This window comes from Acinonyx jubatus, chromosome E1 (genome assembly GCF_027475565.1).
Source record: "Acinonyx jubatus isolate Ajub_Pintada_27869175 chromosome E1, VMU_Ajub_asm_v1.0, whole genome shotgun sequence".
NCBI classification, from domain to species: Eukaryota; Metazoa; Chordata; class Mammalia; order Carnivora; family Felidae; genus Acinonyx; species Acinonyx jubatus.
The window spans coordinates 52,478,423-52,498,329 of NC_069397.1; the positions used below are offsets into that span (position 1 = coordinate 52,478,423).

The window sequence follows — 19,907 nt, forward strand, 5'->3', positions numbered from 1 at the left end:
CTCCGGGCGGAAGTGACCCGTCGGCCGACTGACCCGTCTATCATGGCGGCCGCGGCCACCTCTCTCGCACTGAAGCGGCTGGACCTGCGCGACCCCGCGGCGCTCTTCGAGACACATGGGGCGGAGGAGATCCGCGGGCTGGAGCGCCAGGTTCGGGCCGAGATCGAGCACAAGAAAGAGGAGCTGCGGCAAATGGTGGGAGAGCGGTACCGCGACCTGATCGAGGCGGCCGACACCATCGGCCAGATGCGCCGCTGCGCCGAGGGACTGGTGGACGCCGTGAAGGCCACCGACCAGTACTGCGCCCGTCTCCGCGAAGCCGGCTCGGCCGCCCCCCTGCCGCCACGGGACCCGCAGGTCAGCCCCGCACCCTCGGTCCCGCCCCCCGCGGACCCGCCCCCAGCCCTTGGGCGGCCGTGGGCCAGTCCCCGCCCCCCCCGCGCGAGCCTCACCTGCCGAGGGAAGAGCCTGCAGCCGCATTTCTGGACTCCCTTCCTGGTGGGGGGAACACGGCTGTCCTGCCTGCGCTGGTTGCTGATCCGTCATTCCGCTCAGGAACCTTCCCTGACTTCCGGGCCCAGATTCTCTCACCTCCCTCGTGGGTTCGCTGGGCTCTCCCTTCCAGCTTTAGATGAAACGCCAGGGTCTCTCGCTCGGCAGTTCAGCTCATCCCTGTATAATGTTTCCTGACGTTATTCTTAGAACACATCTCTCCCTTACGTTGGTCCCTTCCCCTTATGTCGTTCCTCATCCCGGTCTCGAGCCCACCGCATTCCCAAGAATAAGTTCCATGATCCCAAACACCTATTCTACCCTTTGTTGGAGTTGTTGCACGACAGTACCAGCCATCAAGCTCTCATCTTTCAGTAGTGGAACATTTTCATTTTAGGGAGCTAAGGTTATTCTAATCAAGTTACCCTAAGTGTTTTCCCCCCGAAATGCTAATGATTAGGCCTGATGTGGAAGGATTCAGCCCTAAATTCATCCTAATATCGGAGCAGCATTTTGTGTTCCTAAAGAATGTTGACTTAAGGATGACAAAGTGAAGGGGTAGGGAGGGTCAGAAGAGTAAACATGGAATTTGTTCTTAACAAGTGGGGAGAAGGAACCTTAGAGCGACATGTTAGAACAAGTTGCAAAACTACAATTTAGCTCCAGTTTGGAACTTTTTAATACACCCTGTTTGAAAAATCCAAGTCAGTAGCCAGGGCTCACGCAACAGAACCATAGAAGATTAGAAATATTTTGCTAATTTTTGAAATGAGAAACCTCATCCCTCTCCTCTGTTCATTTATATATGCCTCCTTTTAGTGGCCAGCCTTTCCTATAACGGAGTTATGCTTCAGGTTTATTAAAAGGTAACTTGTACCGTGCCTGACCTTAGAAATATATTTTTTATAGTTATTATTTCTGATTTATTCTCAGACTCACAAATATTTGCGTGCCCTCTGTGTTGAAGGCACAAAGAAACAGAATCCTGCCCCCACCCCGCCATTCCTGCTCTGATGGAGCTTCCAATCTAGTCAAGGAATTAAGTCCATGAAAAGTTGATGAGAAAAATATAAATACTTCAGAGTAGCAATAGAAAACATTTTAGGATAATGTGTGATTGATTCCAAAATAATTACTAACATTTACCATAATATTTCCGAAGGAAGTCACTTCAGGGTTGAGTCTTTCTCAGTAAGGAGGGGCCGTTGTGATGGATGAAATTTGGAATATGGATCTGGAGTATGAAAAGACAATTAAAAATCGGTAATCAATTTGATTAAAGCAGGGGTTCTCAACCTTGGTGCTGCTGACATTTGGGGCTGGATCGTTCTTTGTTTTAGAGACTGTCCTGTGCATTGTGGGATATTTATAAGCATCCCTGGCCTTGACCCACTGGACACCAGTAGTACCCCTCTTCTCCTTTCTGAAAATCGAAAATGTTTCCAGATATTTCCTGAGAGGATGAAATCACTCCCCTCCCCGCCACAGTAGAACCAACGGATTGAAGGGTCCCTGGAAGAAGGTACTTGGAAGGACAGGAAATCTTTGACAACCAGGCCAAGTTACTAAACAGCGATGAGCCTTTTAGAAGGCTCTCCCTTTGAAGGAGATTAATCTGAAGGCAAAGGTAAAGGATAGATCGGAGGTGGTAGAGAATGAACGCAGCATGAGCGAAATGTTTTTGGATTAATGAGTGGGAGACGATAAGGACCTGCATTAGAATCCTGGAACCTAGTAGTGGAGACCTCAGCAGAACCACCGGAAGGACATGAATCTCCTGGGAACGTGGGAGCAGAGTGGTGGTGTGCTGAGATATGTTTGGAGGTCAGATGACAGATTTTTGGGGAGGGCAGTGAATTTCGTCTTGGACATACTGATTACGGAATGGCAGTGACACTTAGCAGGCAGGCAGCAGAAGAGGCGTCCCTGGGACGCAGGAGAGTGGTGAGGGCTGAAAAAGACGCGATAGTAGTGGTCTGCTTAGAGGTGATGCTTCAGGGCACAGAGTCCTGGAGTAGGATCGTGGACTGAGGTGGGCAGAGGCGTGAGGACTGCGCCATGCGGAGGGGCGGTAAAGAACAGCCGGCAGAGGGGCGCCTGGGAGGCTCAGTCGGTAGGGTGGCCGACTGCGGCTCAGGTCATGATCTCGTGGTCTGTGAGTCCGAGCCCCTCATCGAGCTCTGTGCTGACAGCTCAGAGCCTGGAGCCTGCTTCCGATTCTGTGCCTCCCTCTCTCTCTGCCCCTTCCCTGCTTGGTCTCTGTCTTTCCCTCTCTCAAAAATAATTAACATTAAAAAAAAAAATTAAAAAAAAAGAAGAACAGCTGGCAGAGAAGTCTGTTGAGCACTCAGAGAAGCAGGAGCAAATGGGGGAAGGCGGAACATCAGAAAAGGGAAGAAGAAAGCCCACTGGAATGGTGGTCCGCAGGGCTCTGTGCCGTGGAGACCTCTCGAGGCTTGCTGATCACTAGACTGCGAGAGGAGGACCAGATCAAGTCCACCTCTCCAGGAGACCGCGCAAAGGTGCCCCCAAACGGGAGGAAAAGCCAGTGCGGCTGGACAGGACTCCTGTGTCTGCTGATTCTCTGCCCCAAACTCTGATGCCTAGCCGAGCGGCATCAGCCTTAACAAAAGCTTGTGCCCTACGATACCCCCACGCTTCCCCCCAAGCCTGCCAAACGCTGACCCTGCATCTGTTTGTTCTTCTGACGTGGTTTCCGTGCCTTTCCCTGCAGCCCCAGCAGCCATCCCAGGAGAAGTTCTACAGCATGGCTGCCCAGATCAAGCTACTCTTGGAAATTCCTGAGAAGATCTGGAGCTCCATGGAGGCCTCTCAGTACCTCCATGCCACACAGCTGTACCTGCTCTGCTGCCACCTCCACAGCCTGCTCCAGCTGGATTCTTCTGGCTCCCGATACAGCCCCGTCCTCTTGCGATTCCCGATACTCATCCGGCAGGTCGCAGCAGCCAGCCACTTCCGGTAAGTGGACCCGGCGTGGCGACCGGCTCCGGGCACGGCCACGCGCCACCGCTACCGGGTCGTGGAATAGGTCTTCTCTCCTGATGTACCAAGGTTCTTCTTCCCAAGATGGAAAAAATTCCCCGTTGACCTTTGTCATCGTCTTTCTAGGTCAACTATTCTGCACGAAAGCAAGCTGCTGCTCAAATGCCAAGCCGTGTCTGACCAGGCTGTAGCCGAGGCCCTGTGCTCAATAATGCTCTTAGAAGAGAGTTCTCCTCGCCAGGCCCTAGCAGACTTCCTGTTGGCCAGAAAGGCAGCTATTCAGAAACTCCTCAACCAGCCGCACCACAGTAGGTTTGGCTTCTTTCCAAAACGTGGTCCTTAACGGAGTGGAGACGCATGAGCTCAGGGAGACCGAAGCATCTGGGGTGTTCCCTGTTTCCCATTTGACCACAGGAACTTGTTTACAGGAGGGTGGTTTCTTCTCGTAGGTACTGGCATCAAGACTCAGGTCTGCTCGTTAGTGGAGCTGCTGGCCACCACTTTGAACCAGGCTCATGCTCTTTTCTACACTTTACCAGAAGGCCAGCTGCCAGATCCGTCCCTGCCATGCGGCTTGCTCTTCTCAACTCTAGAGACCATCACGGGCCAGCATCCGACCGGTGAGCTCTTGGCTAGCCTTTCTCATTTTCTGGTCATTCACCTGTTGTCTACTGAGCGTCTACCGTCTGCCTGCTGCGGTGCCGAGCGCTGGGGATACGGCAGCGCGTGGGACCAATGCGGACCCCACCTTCGTGGAGGTCACAGTCTAGCGGTAGAGGCAGATACCGAACTCACAAATACACACACATCCGTTGGATATCCACATTGGCCACTGTCATAAAGGCCAAGCACAAGTTGACTTGGGAGGGACTTCACCGACGATGCTTTCCTTTGAGAATGGTATTTAAACTAAAATCTGAAAGTTCAGTAAGAGTTAGTCAAATGAGGGAGGCAAGGAAGAGAGTTCCAGGCAAAGGGGATGGGATGTGCAAAGGTCCTGAGGCAAGGAAGATGTTAGGATATTTGAGGGACTAAAAGCAAGCAGGTGAGGCTAAGGGTTTGGGGTAGGGTCAAGAGCAGCATGGGAAGAGATGTGGCCAGTCTGTCAGATGTGACCAAATAATGCAGAGCTGCGTGGACCGGGCTAGGGAGTTTGGACCTTATCCAGAGAACAGTGGAGAGCCTTCTAAGACCTTCCAGGCTTGTACATCCTTCTGTTATATGTCCCCATACGTCCTGTGCTTTTATTTGATCGCATTTATCCTAATTGGAATTAAACTCATTTGGCTTTTATGTGGCAGTGGCTCTTCATGGGGTCTGGAGTGGATGTGGAGAGCTCACTTGGGAGGCTGTCATCATGACCTAAGTGGCAGACGATGGGGGCTAGTTGGACAACTTGGACTTCTGTTTAGCAGGGGATTTGGTAGACTGGCTGTGGAGGGTGTGGGAAGGAGGTGTCCGAGTCTATTAGAAAAGGAGCTGGTCTGAAAGGGCTGATGATGAGCTCACTCTTGAAAATACTGCTTTGGAGACCGTTGAGCCCTTGGAATGGGAGTGTGCACTGGGCAGGCGGCTACAGGTCCAGAACACAGCAGTAAAAGGTCTGGCCGGAGACACACATCTGTGCCTGTGGCTGAGGCCTTGGGGATAGGTGACATCATCACAGGAAGAGGATGACAGAGGACTGTGCTTCAGGGGACTCCAGAACTCAGAGGTCAGGCAGAGGAGACATGGCCAAAGGTAGAAGGGAAACAAGTAGAAAGTGGGGACAGCCATCTGGTCATTTTCAGAGAAACGTGTATTACGTAGTCTCTTCCAGCTAGGGTGCCACTTCCTTATGCCTTGGCTTCCCTCTAGGTGCTTCCATTTCATCCTTTCCCCTCCCATGAAAGGTGCCTATGGGCTGATATGTCAAGGCTTTGGAGAACAAGTACAAGGGACCTCAGAAGGACCCCTGTGTTTCCAGCTCCGGAGGGTGTTTGCCTCCCAGAGTTGCCCCGCGGATGCTGGTGTCCTTCTTGAAAGGTCACCTCTAAGGAGCTACAAGCCACTCATCAGGATGAGTGGTCTTCAGTTCTTAGCTCTTCCAGGTTGGTCAGAGGATGGTGAGGAAAGGGAAATGATCGCTTTTTATTTTGTGACAACGTAAGTTCTGCCTCTAGGACGTGGAGGGCACTCCAGTACTGCTCCTTCCCCCTGCCTCACCCCGCACCTTTCCTCCCTGCCTTTCACCTTCTCAACCAATATGGTGTCCATATTGGCGGGAAGCTGCCAGCTCCCTGAGGACCGTCTATTCTGTACTTCCCTTTCCCCCCTGTTTCAGGGGTGCGGCCTGACCTGGCCAGAGGAAGGCGAGATGATTTTTGGAAGTTCCTTCTGGGTCCAGGTTGTAATATGCCTTCCAAAGGATGGCCCCGATTACCTGTCACTTGGCCTTCTCTTAGGGAAGGGCGCCGGTGTTCTGCAAGAGGAGGTGAAACTGTGCAGCTGGTCCAGACACCTGCCGGCATCCGTCGTCCAGTTCCAGCCGGCTCTCCGAACCTTGGCACAGCCCATCAGCCAGGAGTACCTGAAAGACACGCTGCGGAAATGGATCCACATGTAAGTAGCCAGGACTTTCCCGAGGCTGGCAGGACCCACTCACGTAGCCACAAGAGGGGCCGGTGAGGCCACGGAGGAATGAGGGGAAAGCCGGACCTTCTAGGTGATGCTCTGCATGCCGCCCGCTGGGTCATGCCAGTCACTCACTCTGCCACCTGTCACTGCCCTCGGGGGGGGGGGGGGGTGGTCAGTCCCCGCTGTAGGAGAACCAAGAAGGAATTCACCTTCCAAAATATTCCCTACAGGAATATATCCTGACAGGGAATAATCCCTACAGGATTGCAAGAGTTCTGCCACTCCTAAGCTTTTACTTAGTGCAGCGGTTTTTGAAGCCATTCTAGTGGCCCGTAGACGTCCTTCCAGGTAGATACCTCGGGGAGGCAAGGGTGGGCCCCATCCCCCAGTCTAGCCAGAAACGCCGTCTTTAGTGCATATTGATAAATGCTCTGAGATACATATACGTTTATATATTGGGACCCAAGTAAGAGGTTTTCCATTGGAGTCCTGCTCTTTTTCTTAAGAAAGGTGTGAAAACCACGAGTCTAATAAAGCCCAAGAAAAATGACTTTGTTGCAGGTGTAATGAAGACATTAAAAATGGGATCACCAACCTGCTTTTTTACGTGAAGAGCATAAGAGGGCTCGCAGGGATCCGGGATGCCATGTGGGAATTACTTACCAACGAGTCCACCAACCACAGCTGGGACGTGATATGTCAGCGGCTTCTGGAGAAGCCACTCCTGTTCTGGGAGGATTTGATGCGGCAGCTGTTCCTTGACCGGTTACAGGTGAGATCACTCGGTCCGGTTGTCTTCCGGCCCGTCCTAGTGTGATCTTTTGACTGTCACCTCTGTCACTCCCTGAGTCTGTCCTCTGTCTGCTGACTCAGGGGTGGCTCTTCTGGGTAACGAACCATAGAAATGAGCAGAGATCTAGACTGTGGTACAGAAAGAGACGCGGCCTCTGTCGGGGGGTCGGGAATGTGTCCGGGGCCGTCAGCAACGACCCCGTTCTCTGCCGACACCACGTGAGCTCTCTGAGCGTGCCGGAGGACGTGCGGAGCGCGAGGACGGCGTGCCAGCTGGTGCCGTGGCTTTGAGATGTCCTGACGGGTCACGACTGGAACGCTCGCTCCTCTCGCTCTCTTTCAGACCCTGACAAGAGAAGGCTTTGACTCCATCTCTACCGGCTGCAAGGAGCTCCTCATTTCCGCCCTGCAGGAGCTCAAGAGCAGCACCAGCAGCTCCACTCCGAGTAAGCACATCCACTTGGAGCATAACATGTCTCTCTTCCTCTGGTCCGAGAGTCCCCAGGACCTGCCTCCCGATGCTGCCTGGGTCAGCGTGGCGCACCGGGGGCCGCGTGCCGGCAGCGGGCTCTCCATGAAGGCGCAGGCGGTTAGCCCCTGCGTCCAGGACTTCTGCTCTGCCCTGGATGCTAAACTGCAGGTTCAGCTGGACGACCTCCTGGCCTACCTTCCCTCTGCGGACTCGTCACCGCCCAAGGACGTCTCCCCCGTGCAAGCCAAGAGCTGTGCCTTTGACAGGTACGCGGATGCCAGCACCGTGCTGGAGCTGCTGCAGGCTCAGTCCGTGGCGTGCATCGAGCGCATCACGGCCTGCATCCGGGCAGAGCTGCACGGCTCGGAGCAGGTGGTGCAGGGGCAGCGGGATGCCCTTGACAGTGTCCAGCTGCACGCGGTCCTTTTCATGGCCAGACTCTGCCAGTCGCTGGGAGAGCTGTGTCCCCATCTGAAGCAGTGCATCTTGGGAAAGTCCAGGAACTCTGAGAAACCAGCAAGGGACCCTAAGGCTCTGAAAAAGCAGGGAAAGGGGACCACTCGGGAAGTACTTCCTTCGCAGGCCAAGTGGCAGGAAGTCAAGGAGCTCCTCCTGCGGCAGAGCGTGATGGGTTACCGCGTGTGGAGCTCGGCGGTTGTGAAGGTGAGTGACCGACCCGTCGGCGGGTTCTTCCCGTGCTCAGCGGCGACCCCCCGTTTGCCTCCCTTCTGTCACGTTCCAGGCTGGCCAGCCTCAGCGAGGGCTTTCCGCAGTAAGGGGAAAATGATTCTTATTTCATGCAGTTACTTTTACTTCTCTGCGATAGTGAAATGGCTCTCGCGTACACATTTCTCCGTTCACATTTTTAGCCTAGGTTTTAGAGACAGAAACACCGGCTTTTTCTCCTGCCCCCTGATAAGAATAAAAGAAAGACCTCTCGGGGCAAGGGTCTGTATTTCCTGCTCTTCAACCTGAGTATCATGTTCTCTGGGGTCCCCACTGGCATCTTAAGGGGTGGCCGCTGACATCTGTAGGGTAGTTACAACAAAACTCCCATTACTGCCGCACGGAATCAGCCCAAGAGTGACGTTTCCACTCAGCAGGGCACACATGATCTAAGCAGCAGAAGCTGGTCTCAAGATTACCGTGGTGGCTTGAAACGCTCTATGGAGGAGCTAAGGGGCCTATTGGACATTTGCCTTTTATTACCAGGTTTTGGCTCACAGATTCACCCAGTCGTTACTTCTAGACGATGCCGGCTCCATCCTGGCCACAGCCACCAGCTGGGATGAACTAGAAATCCAGGAGGAAGCGGAGTCTGGCAGCTGCATCATGTCCACAATCCGACTCCCTACACAGGTTAGCAGGTGCCCCCATTGGAGCACCTGTGGCCTGGACAGGGCCAAACAGCCCACTCTGCAGAGAGGGAAAAGACGAGAAAATCAGTCAGCACACGGCTTCTGAGGAAGAGCCGGAAGTGGTATTTATAACTTCCATCATGGGGGTAGAGTGGACCGAGGGCCAAGGAGTCAGTCACTTAACGATCCTTTCCTTGTGTGTCCCGGGCTCTGCTCATTAGACGGCTGTTTACCCTAAAGTGAAAACAGCGTAAAGCACAGTGCCACCTGCCGGGCCAAGCCCCCGGCCACCGTGGGGATGGCAGCGATTGTCACTTGTATCTGTTGCCGGGCCTGCTGTGAGGGGCTGACTGGAGGGTCAAGGTCCCGGCACATGAGCCTAGTAGGGATAAACGGAGCCACTTTTACCAACTGGCGCAACTTGGTGACTCGGCGTCCTTTTGTTCTTTTAGCCATCCTGGTATGTCCAGTCCTTCCTGTTTAGCCTCTGCCAGGAAGTTAACCGGGTTGGAGGCCATGCTTTGCCAAAAGTGACCCTGCAGGAGATGCTGAAAAGCTGTATGGTCCAGGTGGTGGCTGCCTATGAGAAACTTTCAGAAGAAAAACAGGTGAAGGTTGGTGTTTGAATTTTTTCCCCCGCTAAAAACAGAAATAAACACCTTAGCTTTTTCTGGGGCTTGGGCAGTTCCCATCAAGGATTCCAAGCGTTTACACTCAGCACAGGCTGTCTAATCAGTAGCGGCTTCCCGTGCCGTGAGTTCATCACACCCCTTCTCGAGGATCAAGCAGGTGTTCACTAGAAGGCAGTTCAGTGGGAAAGAAAAAAGGCCTGGTTTCCGACCCCAGCACTGCCAAGTACATGCTGCGGCTTTGGGCAAATTGTGACACTTTCTCCGTTTCTCCGGAGTCAGGTGCGGTCACTCAGAGAGCTGCTTGGGAGGGGTGGAGGGGGACCATGCCCAGCGCAGCATGTGGCACACAGAGGTACCGGCTTCCGGGAGCTCCTGTGTCCCAGCCCTCCACCCACCCTCCCCTTCTCTGGAGCGCTCTGCCCTTGGTTGATGTCCCGGTTTCATTAGTGACATTTTAAAGACAGGACCACCGGGGTGCCTGGGTGGCTCAGTCAGTTAAGCATCTGACTTCAGCTCAGGTCATGATCTCACTGGGTTCGTGAGTTCGCGCCCCACATCGGGCTCTGTGCTGACAACTTGGAGCCTGAAGCCTGCTTCAGTTTCTGCGTCTCCCTCTCTCTCTGAGCCTCCCCTGCTCACACTCTGTCTCTCTCTCTCTCTCTCTCTCTCTCTCTCTCAAAAATAAATAAAGATTAAAAAAAATTTTTTTCAAAGACAGGACCACCTCCTGATTTGGGGAAGAATTCAGCGAAGTCTCCTCTCCTGAGCTGCCTCAGAATGCCTCTCCTTCACACAAGGAGCTTTTTCCCCTTTTAAAGGGCAGTCTACAGCCCCCAAGGCCTTTAAGGTTTTTAGTTTGGTTTAAGACAAACTTTCGAACATAACCTGTTCTTTTTGTTGGTGTTGTGAGACTGAACTGCCCTCATGAATATAAAAGCGGCTGCTTCTGGAATAAGCTGTAACTCAAAGCATGAAGCTGTTTATTTGGCTCATATCACAAGTCTCCCTTAACAGGTGGGGGTGGGATATTCACTTACAGAAAGAAGGTGCGTTCCCCATGACCCAGAATCGGGCCCTGCAGCTGCTTTATGATCTGCGCTATCTCAGCATCATTCTGACAGCCAGGGGTGAGGAGGTGAAGAGTGGCCGCAGCAAGCAGGACTCCAGGTAGGCTCCCGCCACGGGCTCTCCCAAGTGCACACAGCCCGTTCCAGAAAGCCCCCACGAGGCAGCCTCTCGTCGTGCATTGGTTGTATTCGTTTTAAACAGGAAGTGCTCATATTACCAGCTAGATAAAGAATAGCCACCTGCTGGGTAAATGCCATGGTCAAGTGTGGTAGGTGGAATCTCATTCCTCTCTCCTCTGAGTCAGCTAACCAGCTCTTGGGCAGAATTTGAGCCTGTGGCGCTGACCCTAACAATGTGAGGAAGGAATGGACTTCAGACATCTTAGCAGGTGGAAGCTCTTGGGATCACTTCAAGTACCACGGGCAGTGACAGGTGGTCCCGAGCCAGCAGTTACGACTACGTCCAAATACGGGGTCTCTTTAGCATCGAATCGCCTTAAGGGGGGTTTCTGAGCTAGAAAACTGGGTAAAGGAAATCAGAATCCTTTTTTCAGAATTGAGAAAGTGGCCGACTCCCTGGAAACACTCATTGACCCGTTTGACCTGGATGTCTTCACACCACACCTCAACAGCAACCTCACGCGGCTGGCGCAGCGAACCTCTGTAAGTCACGTGAGAAACGTGCTCGGTGTGAAAGCGCGCGCGGGCTCAGGTTACCACGCAAACCTACCTCTGCACTTAATACCCTGGAGGTGGTGCTGGGAGGGGGGCGGGACCCAAACCACACAGTTTAGTTATAAGGGCCGAAAGAGGATTAGATAAAACCACTGCTGAGGCAACCACGGTCTGACCCCTGGAGGCGCAGATAAGGATTATTAAGGTTTTATGAAGGTCAAGGCCTCAGGAAGAGAATGAAGTAAAAGAGCCATGTGACTATAAGGTTCTGACCCGTGGGCAGTGAAAAAGGTAATTTTGAAGCATTAACACTCAAAAGAACGTTCCCCAAAAGGCTGGACGGAAACAAAGTAGAGCTTGATTACTAGCCAGGGGTTTTTCTCTTTTCAACTGGACAGTAAAAAACCCGGCGTGTTACTGCGCTCCATTTCTCGTCTGTCAGGTTCTGTTTGGATTGGTCACTGGTACAGAGAATCAGTTCACGCCCAGGAGCAACACGTTCAACTCCCAAGAACCCCATAACATACTGCCTCTGGCATCGAGTCAGATCAGGTAATGGTTCTAAAGATGTTTTAGCCGGGCCCCGAAGCTTCCTGTTCATGCCCCTGAAATTCCTTCACCTTGTCTTGGAGGTTCGGACTTCTTCCACTGAGCATGACAAGTACCCGAAAGGCCAAATCAACCAGCAGAAGCATCGAAACAAAAACCCAGGTTAGTGCACAGAGTGAGGGGTTCACCCCTGTTGATCCTGTCCCCACCTCCCACCAAACCACCCAATTAGCTCCCCCTTAAATAACCGATAAAGAACCGAATGACAAAATGCACTAATGCTGCTTTTAATGGCGGCGCAATAGAGAAGTACAAGGTTTCACTAGCTCGAGCTGATAGAAGTTTTAAAAGATGCCCATTTACACTGTCAAGTAGCCTCATAATAGGAACGTTCTCTCAGACTGCCAAGGCTGTAAAAAAGAGGCAGGACAGGATGGAGATTATTTCTTGTAGGGTGAGAGAGTTAACTGCTAACCCAGCATGATGACTGTACTTGTTTGGGGGAAAAAACCATTCTGTCTGGTGGTGGTTTCCTCTTCCATTTCTTTCAGTTGGGTGGGAAATTAAAGGGAATTTGCTCTGAGTTTGACATTTTCTTGTTAATGCGCGTTTTGTTTCAGTTGACTGCCATCCAATAAGCCCGCAAGAGTCCTCCTGGGTATTTCTGAGTTGTGTTGTGTACACGCGTTTGAGCCCAAACAGCTTGTCTTCTTTCAGCATTTAGTTGTGTTTGCTTTCTTGTGAGACAAAATATTAGCAACGTATCCTTTCCATCTTCCCCGCCATCAAACCCATTAAGACCCAGATTCTCATCAAACATCTGGTTGTCAAATGTGGGAGATGGTAGTGAAGAGAACGAGTTCCTGCACAGACCATCCCCTCCACGAGCATGGGCCTGTGCCAGAACTTCCCCCCGAACTCGGAATGTCTCTTCAAGTAACTGACCGTAAGTCCTGTCCGTAGGAGAGGAACCGACCAGGGAAAGGAGGTACATCTGTTTACCCTTTTCCCAGGAGAGTTCTCACCTGGAAGCGTTAGTTGTGTCACATAATAGAATCGCATTTTGTCCCCGAAGGCCTTTGCCAATCTTGACAAAGAGCAAAGACCCCTTCCTAGAGCTCTCCGTGCTTCTCAGATCTGCTCGTGTGTGCTGTGTGGACTCCGAGTGCAGTGGCGGGGGGTGAACAGGCAGGAGGGTCTGGGTAGACTCTAAGGCACTTTCCTCTACATGCGTGGCAGGTTGGCCCCCCGGCACTCTCCCGAGCAGGTGACCCGACGCACCCTGGCTCCTTGTTCAGACAGCTGGTCAGTGAGGAAGAAGACGCGTCTACGCCTTCGTTATTCAAGCTAGGTTGGCTCTCTAGTATGACTAAATAACATGGGAACATAGCCATCCCTCTCTAAATAAATACTACATCACTTCTTCTAACGGTGCCTCTGCTCATTTATTTCTAAGCCACACCAGTCTTTCCAGTTTCAGCGGTGGAATGTGGCCCCCGAATTACTGTTGGGGGTTTGCTTTAAGCATAAAGTGAATCCTTGTCCGACAGTTTCATGATACTTGTGACTTCAGACAGCAGTTCAGAGAGCCTACACTTGGTCAGCGTTCAGCAGCGCCTGAATTCTTGACCCCCAAGGCGGACTCCCAGTGAGATCACAGAAGCTGCTGGCAGAACAAGTCTGTGAGTAAGACAAAGGTCACTCGTTATGTACTTCTCGACTGTCAGATCTGTGCAGTGTTTTCTACTAAGTCTGAGATGTAGGCTTTGGAGGAGTAACGGTAGCAGAAGTTATCTGGGTATACAAGTCTGAAAGAGATTCTCTCTGGAAATACAAATATATAACAAAGAGAGAAGATGGTTATTAGCAAGGGTGCTTCCCTTCCGCGGTCTAACTTGGATCTGATTGTTCTCCTGTTAGAAAGGACAGCGTACTTTCAACAGGATGTCTACATACTAAGAGGTAGTATGGCAGTTAATTTCAGTGCAAGACTGAATCAAGCTTTCTAAATTTTGGGAAAAAAAACTTAGGTTTTTTTCATGGAAACTAGATACTCTTTGCTGATTTATTGAATTTAAAAAATTGAAGATCCCGCATTGTTAAAAGGCCTTTTTACATGAAGTAGAATTTCTAATTGACAGATTTGGAAACCAATCTGAACTGGACAAACTATGGATTCAACACGCAGATGAGATTTCCTCATACCGTTACCTCGACATGGATGTGATACCCACCCTCAAAAGAATCCTATAAAAAATTGCTTCGAAGCCCCTTTGAAATTGCAATAGTGCAGCAAAACCACAAGTAAACAACTGCCTGTTAACCTGCTCTTTCAAATATAGACTGAAAAGCCAACAGGCATATTTTTGTGCAATTTTTTAAAACATCGTAAGTTGAAATATCAAATCTGCACAGCGCTGTCCCTTCACAGAAGGCAAGAAACCGCCGGCACATCATGTCGGAGGCCGTCCCCGGTGCTGTAGGCTGTGGAAGTGGGCCTCCTTCAGGGTCTGGTTGATGCGGAAGTAAGGGCCTTGGCACAGTGCAGACTGCTCAGGAACAGGCTGAGGGGTGTTAGGGCCGGACCCGGCGCCCATGTGGTTCAAGCTGCTCTCCGGCCCGCTTGCCCTGTCCGGGCTGTTGATGCTGCTGCTGCTGCTGCCGCCGCTATCGCTGCTCGAAGACTGGGAGGAAAAAGAAACGGGAGCTCCGTTAGGCTGTTTTGTTTCTTCGGAACTTCACCGTGGTTTCATTCCCAACACCCTATTTGAGAGTATTCTTGCCATCTGCTTTGAGGAGCGCCAGCATCAAAACAGACCGCGGGCTTTAGAGCTTCACAAAGCACAGTCACCTAGGAGACTTCGTTCTATCCTCACGACCACCACGGGAGGCTGAGTGGGGCCAAGATCCCCATCACATTCCCAGAAGCGGCAGGGTCCAGGATTCAAGTGCAGGCCTCTGACCGCAAACCCTCTCCACTACACCCGAGTGCCTTTACACATCTTCTCTACCTGCGAATTTTATTGTTCATTCCGCTAATGTCCAATCATCAAACGAGGAAGTGTTCAGCTTCCAAGGCAAAGTATCAATCACTGGTACAGGGGACAGACGTCATTAACAAATAAAATGGCTTCTGGGCACAAGTCTCAAAAAATCTGGAACAATTTCGTGGTTATCATCTCATGGACACAAAATGGTATCCCCTGGATGCAGAACACACATCCTGAAAGACTACAACATACTTCTTCTAAGTTACAGTAGCATTTCTGCAGCTCCAGATGTGTGTGGGCAAACGTGCACAAGCATGCACAAGCGTGCCTAATTTTTAAGGTAGCGAACATGACTTGATGTCTTACTTGTCTTGAAGAAGCTAGTCAGAGATCCCTAAGAGCTAGGGTTCTCACAAGGGAAGTCAATGGTAAGAATCCATTTCAGAATTCTGGTATTTGACAATTTAAATACTGCATTTCAAATAAATGACTAGCAGTACTCTTCTTCCATTCACAACTCAATACGATACTGTACTGAAAAGAATCGATGCGGGAGAAAGACAGAGTTCTAATAATGATCTAGTGTATGCTTTTTCTTAAGTCGTTTGATACATCTAACTCCTGCTCCCTTACACAAAGTCCTTGGTTTTGAAAAGTCTGCATACAGCTGCGTAAAATCTGCACCTCAGAAAAAAAGACTAGAGAAAAACTGGCCATGGTAGTTATATTAGGATGGAGGGACTGAAGTTGCTTATTTTTTTCCTACCCTTTACTATCACATTCTTGCAATGTGGTTATTGTGTATTTTCATTATAAAAATAAATATTTCAATAATGTTTCCAGACAGAACTTGAAAAGTGATTTTCAAAATTAGACTAGTTTATCCATTTTTGATCAAAAGTTACACCTAACAGTAGGTACATAAACATATCTGAGAACAGCAGAGGATGCAACGTCCATGAAAGATATCCATTATTAATAACACTTAAAGCAAGAATCATCATGGTCCAGAAGTCATCTTGAGCTATTTAACAGGTCACATATCCCACTGCCGACAGATAGTAAAAGACAAGCTATCTGTCTACAGAAAAACACAAACATGAAAGCATTATAAAATGGACTGAATGGAGTCAGATGGTACGGTTAGCTACAGCACTGGTTAAATTTACTTAAAAGACTTAAGAAGTCAAATACGATTCAAAACCAAAAATTGTTTTCTTACATTAAGGCCCCTCCTAATCTAGAGTGGAGCAGCCCACACGTGCGGCTCTCCTGCACCTGGTAAGGCCATGGCTATTTAACAAGTCAGTTACTACACTAGATAAGAAACCCACCGCGCAGAACACTTTGTTTCCTCTTAGTCTGTTTTCTTTACTGTTTTTCGTTACAGGTCCTGTCTGAAAATTAAGGCAAGAACTAGAATCAGTTTGTAGTAAGTCAAGTTTCCATCTCAAATTTTATTTCACACTATAATAGCAAAGGTGACACTATGCTGCAAAAAAGTAAAAGCTCTTTAAAATGGGTCACATAAGATACTGAAAAAGGGTGAGGGAGACAAACATACCTGTGATTTCTAGTCCCTTTTAAAACTCTTGTGTAAAGACATGGTTTATACCAACTTTATTTTTTTATGTTTAGTTTTGAGAGAGAGACAGAGCATGAGCAAGGGAGGGGCAGACAGAGAGAGGGAGACAGAGAATCCGAAGCAGGCTCCAGGCTCCGAGCTGTCAGCACAGAGCCCGACGCAGGGCTTGAACCCACGAACTGTGAGGTCATGACCCGAGCCAAGGTTGGACAATTAACCGACTGAGCCACCAGGTGCCCCTGGTTTATACCAACTTTATAAAGACAGGTACACAAATGTCCGGCCTGGCCTTGTTTGTAATACTAAATAGTGAAAACCACCTACAGCCGCGGATAGTGATCGTACTGTCATGCTCCTGTGGCAACGGGAACCCTGCAGCAGGTGAAGAATTAGGAGAGGCTCATTGAAATGAACGGTGTCTGAAGGGGGCCGGGAAGGTGGAGGAAGAGTTTTAGTAAGCAAGCTGTGACGAACTGGGAGCACAGTAAGAGCAAAATGAGAAGGAGTGTTCGGGGAGCAAAGCTAATAGTGTGGTGGGGCTGGGCCACTGCGGGCGCAGTCGGTCAGACAAAACATCCATGAGAGGTTATGGCTGGCGGATCCAGTGCCCCGAGGTCTGCACCTGATTCTGCCCAGATCTACCCTCAGGAGTGAGGATTCTGCATCAAGCAGGAAAGCAGGTCCCAGGAGAACTGTGGCAATGTAAATGAAAGGTAATGTGTGTCACAGCCCAAAGGGAGATGGAAGGAGGAAATGAAGGGGACGTCCAAGCTGGCAAATACCGTGCTCAGTGTGTGTCTGTGGAATGGAAAGAGCACGGGCGAGCCCGGAGAGAACTTTCAGGGGGTCGGGGAAGAAGCCGGGACACGGAGCGGAGAGGACGGAAGACAGGTGGGACAGCGCCAGCTGGGCTGAAGGTACCAGACAGCCGCTGGGAAAGGGAAGGAAGCGGTACGGGTGTGGGCCAGGCAGCGAGGAGATCTGCAAGGAAAGGCACCTTCGTGGGCTCATGAGAGGACGGGGGGTGAGACGACACTAGAGAGACGCAGAGAAGGGAGGCAGAGTGGGCGGGCGGGTGGGGGGGGGTGCTTTCAGGAGGTAGAGCAGACAGAAAGGCAGAGGGACACTTCCCTCCGCAGAAAGGAAGAGTATAAATCCTGACACAGGACAGGAATGTTAAGCTCATTTTCTCAGTCCCCGGGGCGCAAATGATAAAGCGGAGAGTCAAGAACTCTCGGCCCCTCAGCTCGTCCTACCCCTAGGTTCCATCTTCCCAGCAGGTGAAGTCAGTTTCAGAGCTCACCCATGTATACCTATGGTAGAAACAAAACAACTCTGAAGACTGTTCCTGCTAATAATCTTTAGAAAGCCCTCCGGCAGGAATATTAATTACTGAGCCTCTCTGCTTCATAAAGAGAGAACCAGAATATTTGTGCCTATCTATTATTTAGAGCTGCATGCCTTCTCTTTCTTTCTTTCCAGAGAAAGAGAACGCAAGCTTGAGTGGGGCAGGGGTAGAGATGGGGAGAATCCCAAGCAGGTTCCACGTTGTTAGTGCAGAGCCCCTTGCCGGGCTTGAACCCACAAACTAGGAGATCATGACCTAAGCCGAAGTTGGACGCTTAACCAAGCCACCAAGGCGAACCCTGCTTTCTCTTCTTAATTAGAAAAGCAGACTAGCTACATATTTTTTTTTCTTTCAGCCCCCAGCTTCCCATCACCTCCATCTCCCCATTCACTGCTGCTTTTAAATTTATGTGAGCCTCAAAAGACCAAAGGACTCCTGCTCACTGCACACACACTCCCTTCCTGGGTCATGATGGAGTGCATTCTAACTCCACTGCAGAATCTGGAGTGAGGGACCCTAGCCAAGTCTATCAGAGCATCTAATGGAAACTTCTGTTTCCCAAGTGCCCAATGTTTTAAGAGAGCTCCAAGTCTGCTACTATCAGCGAGACCATAAGATTCCAAATGAATTCAGCGGGCTAATTAAAACCACTTTCTAACTATGCAAGGAAAGAAAATGCAGGTGGTCACTCTTCTGTGCCGCTCGACAGGTAGTATGTCCTTTTTGTGTCTCAGTTTCCTTTATAAAATGAAGTTGGACCACACCAGATGTTTTAAGTTCCTTCCTAACTAAAATGTTCTATTAATCTATCACTTCATTTTGTTTAAATTTCAACAGGCCAAAAAATAATCCTGACCTATAGAAAAATGTGTGTATGTAGTCTCATTACTTTAACAAACTTGGCCTTCAATGTCAGTAAGAAACCACTTGTTGCAGCTTTTTGTGCTGTGAGCTGACATGATGTATTACAAACACTTCAAGGACTTAAACCAGGGGCAAAGTTTCTTAAAATGTATGCTAAAAATCAGACTAACTTTTGAAAGGCTTGTTACTCCATTTTATTTATTTATTTATTTTTTTAAATTTTTTTTTCAACGTTTATTTATTTTTGGGACAGAGAGAGACAGAGCATGAACGGGCGAGGGGCAGAGAGAGAGGGAGACACAGAATCGGAAACAGGCTCCAGGCTCTGAGCCATCAGCCCAGAGCCCCACGCGGGGCTCGAACTCACGGACCGCGAGATCGTGACCTGGCTGAAGTTGGACGCTTAACCGACTGTGCCACCCAGGCGCCCCTGTTACTCCATTTTAAATGGACTGTTTTAGAAGTTAATTTCAGAGTTCATTTGCTACAGGATTTTAAACACAACACACACCTAAGTTTCACCCAAACCCTTCCATCTCTAAGGATGCACCTGCTACCCTACAACAGACTGAAGATGAGAATGGGCAAAACTAAGAAACTTAAGATACTTTTTTAAAAATTACACTAAAGAATCCCACTGTCCTCGAACTTCACACTACTAAAAAAGATAACCTAATATTCAACTAATTCTTATCAGTTCAGATAAATGGATTGAGAGAATCCTAATTGTAATGACACATGGGTTCCCCTGGTTACTTTTTGTCACATCTCTGCACTCCAAGAGTATCCCTGGGATTTTAGAGTATGACATGAAAACTTTCCCTTTCTAATAGAGACCACCCCCCCGCCAAAAAAGGACAGAGGCTGCTCAAAGTAAGCCACTTCGTTTTTCTTCCACATTTTCTCTCTCTGCTTGTTACACTTTATAGTGATCTAAAAATTAAAATGATCTTGGTAAGTTAAAGATATTTTTTTTAAAAACCCACAAACTGCGGCACCTGGGTGGCTCGGCTGGGTGTCTGACTTCGGCTCAGGTCATGATCTCACCCACTGTTCATGATGAATTCGAGCCCCGCATCGGGCTCTGTGCTGACGGCTCAGAGCCTGGAGCCTGCTTCGGATTCTGTGTCTCCCTCTCTCTCTGCCCCTCCCCTGCTCATGCTCTGTCTCTCTCCATCTCTCAAATAAACATTGAAAAAAAAAATTTTTTTTAAACCCACAAACCTAGGTCTTTGCATTTAAAAGATGTACTGCTTCTATTTACTCAGGTAGCAGCACCTTTTATATCCTATGTAACAGAAGCCAGATTTATGTGGAAATGTCTAAGGTAATTTGTAAATAAAGATATTGAAACTGAAAGCAAAAAGCATTACTACAAATTAAGATAAAATTCAAACCAAAAAGGCCAGCCCCTAAGAGAACAAATTTAAATGTAGCTAGTTTTTACCCATCCAAATAATTGTC

General features: G+C 49.7%; 3 protein-coding genes across 18 annotated transcripts in view; 1 reads left to right on the top strand and 2 right to left on the bottom strand.

Annotated features, from left to right (window-relative positions):
- Positions 1-1,716, bottom strand: part of SLC39A11 (solute carrier family 39 member 11) — a 422,497-nt gene extending 420,781 nt beyond the window's left edge. For 2 of the 10 annotated variants that reach the window (XR_008294188.1, XM_053212149.1), the window contains exon 1: positions 453-672. Coding sequence is in view for 7 of the 10 variants with exons in the window: in XM_053212149.1 (XP_053068124.1) it covers positions 453-546 (94 nt within the window). In the remaining 3 variants the exon portion in view is untranslated. Of the gene's footprint in view, positions 1-452; positions 673-1,638 lie in introns of those variants that run through there. The other 8 variants (XM_015076303.3, XM_027047967.2, XM_053212147.1 and 5 more) reach the window with 7 other exon arrangements.
- COG1 (component of oligomeric golgi complex 1) lies at positions 1-13,085 on the top strand. The gene is made up of 14 exons (XM_027047961.2): positions 1-357; positions 3,227-3,471; positions 3,622-3,803; positions 3,945-4,115; positions 5,940-6,096; positions 6,673-6,883; positions 7,247-8,038; positions 8,588-8,734; positions 9,186-9,347; positions 10,405-10,532; positions 10,987-11,095; positions 11,550-11,659; positions 11,740-11,818; positions 12,896-13,085. The coding sequence occupies exons 1-14, from the start codon at positions 43-45 to the stop codon at positions 13,031-13,033; spliced, it is 2,946 nt and encodes a 981-aa protein (XP_026903762.1). The 5' UTR covers positions 1-42; the 3' UTR covers positions 13,034-13,085.
- Positions 11,928-19,907, bottom strand: part of FAM104A (family with sequence similarity 104 member A) — a 17,200-nt gene continuing 9,220 nt past the window's right edge. For 6 of the 7 annotated variants that reach the window (XM_027047975.2, XM_027047977.2, XM_053212153.1 and 3 more), the window contains 2 exons: positions 15,981-16,043; positions 11,928-14,340 (listed from right to left, as the gene is read on the bottom strand). In XM_027047975.2, the coding sequence (XP_026903776.1) occupies positions 14,110-14,340; positions 15,981-16,043 (294 nt within the window). In that variant the 3' untranslated portion in view covers positions 11,928-14,109. The remainder of the gene's footprint in view (positions 14,341-15,980; positions 16,044-19,907) is intronic. The other variant, XM_015076305.3, reaches the window with a different exon arrangement.

Bases quoted from the DNA above. Each gene is read 5' to 3' on its own strand.
- COG1 (XM_027047961.2), top strand. From the start codon at position 43: ATGGCGGCCGCGGCCACCTCTCTCGCACTGAAGCGGCTGGACCTGCGC. The intron at 6,097-6,672 runs GTAAGTAGCCAG...ACTTTGTTGCAG, and splicing joins CTGCGGAAATGGATCCACAT to GTGTAATGAAGACATTAAAA. The intron at 8,039-8,587 runs GTGAGTGACCGA...TTTTATTACCAG, and splicing joins GGAGCTCGGCGGTTGTGAAG to GTTTTGGCTCACAGATTCAC.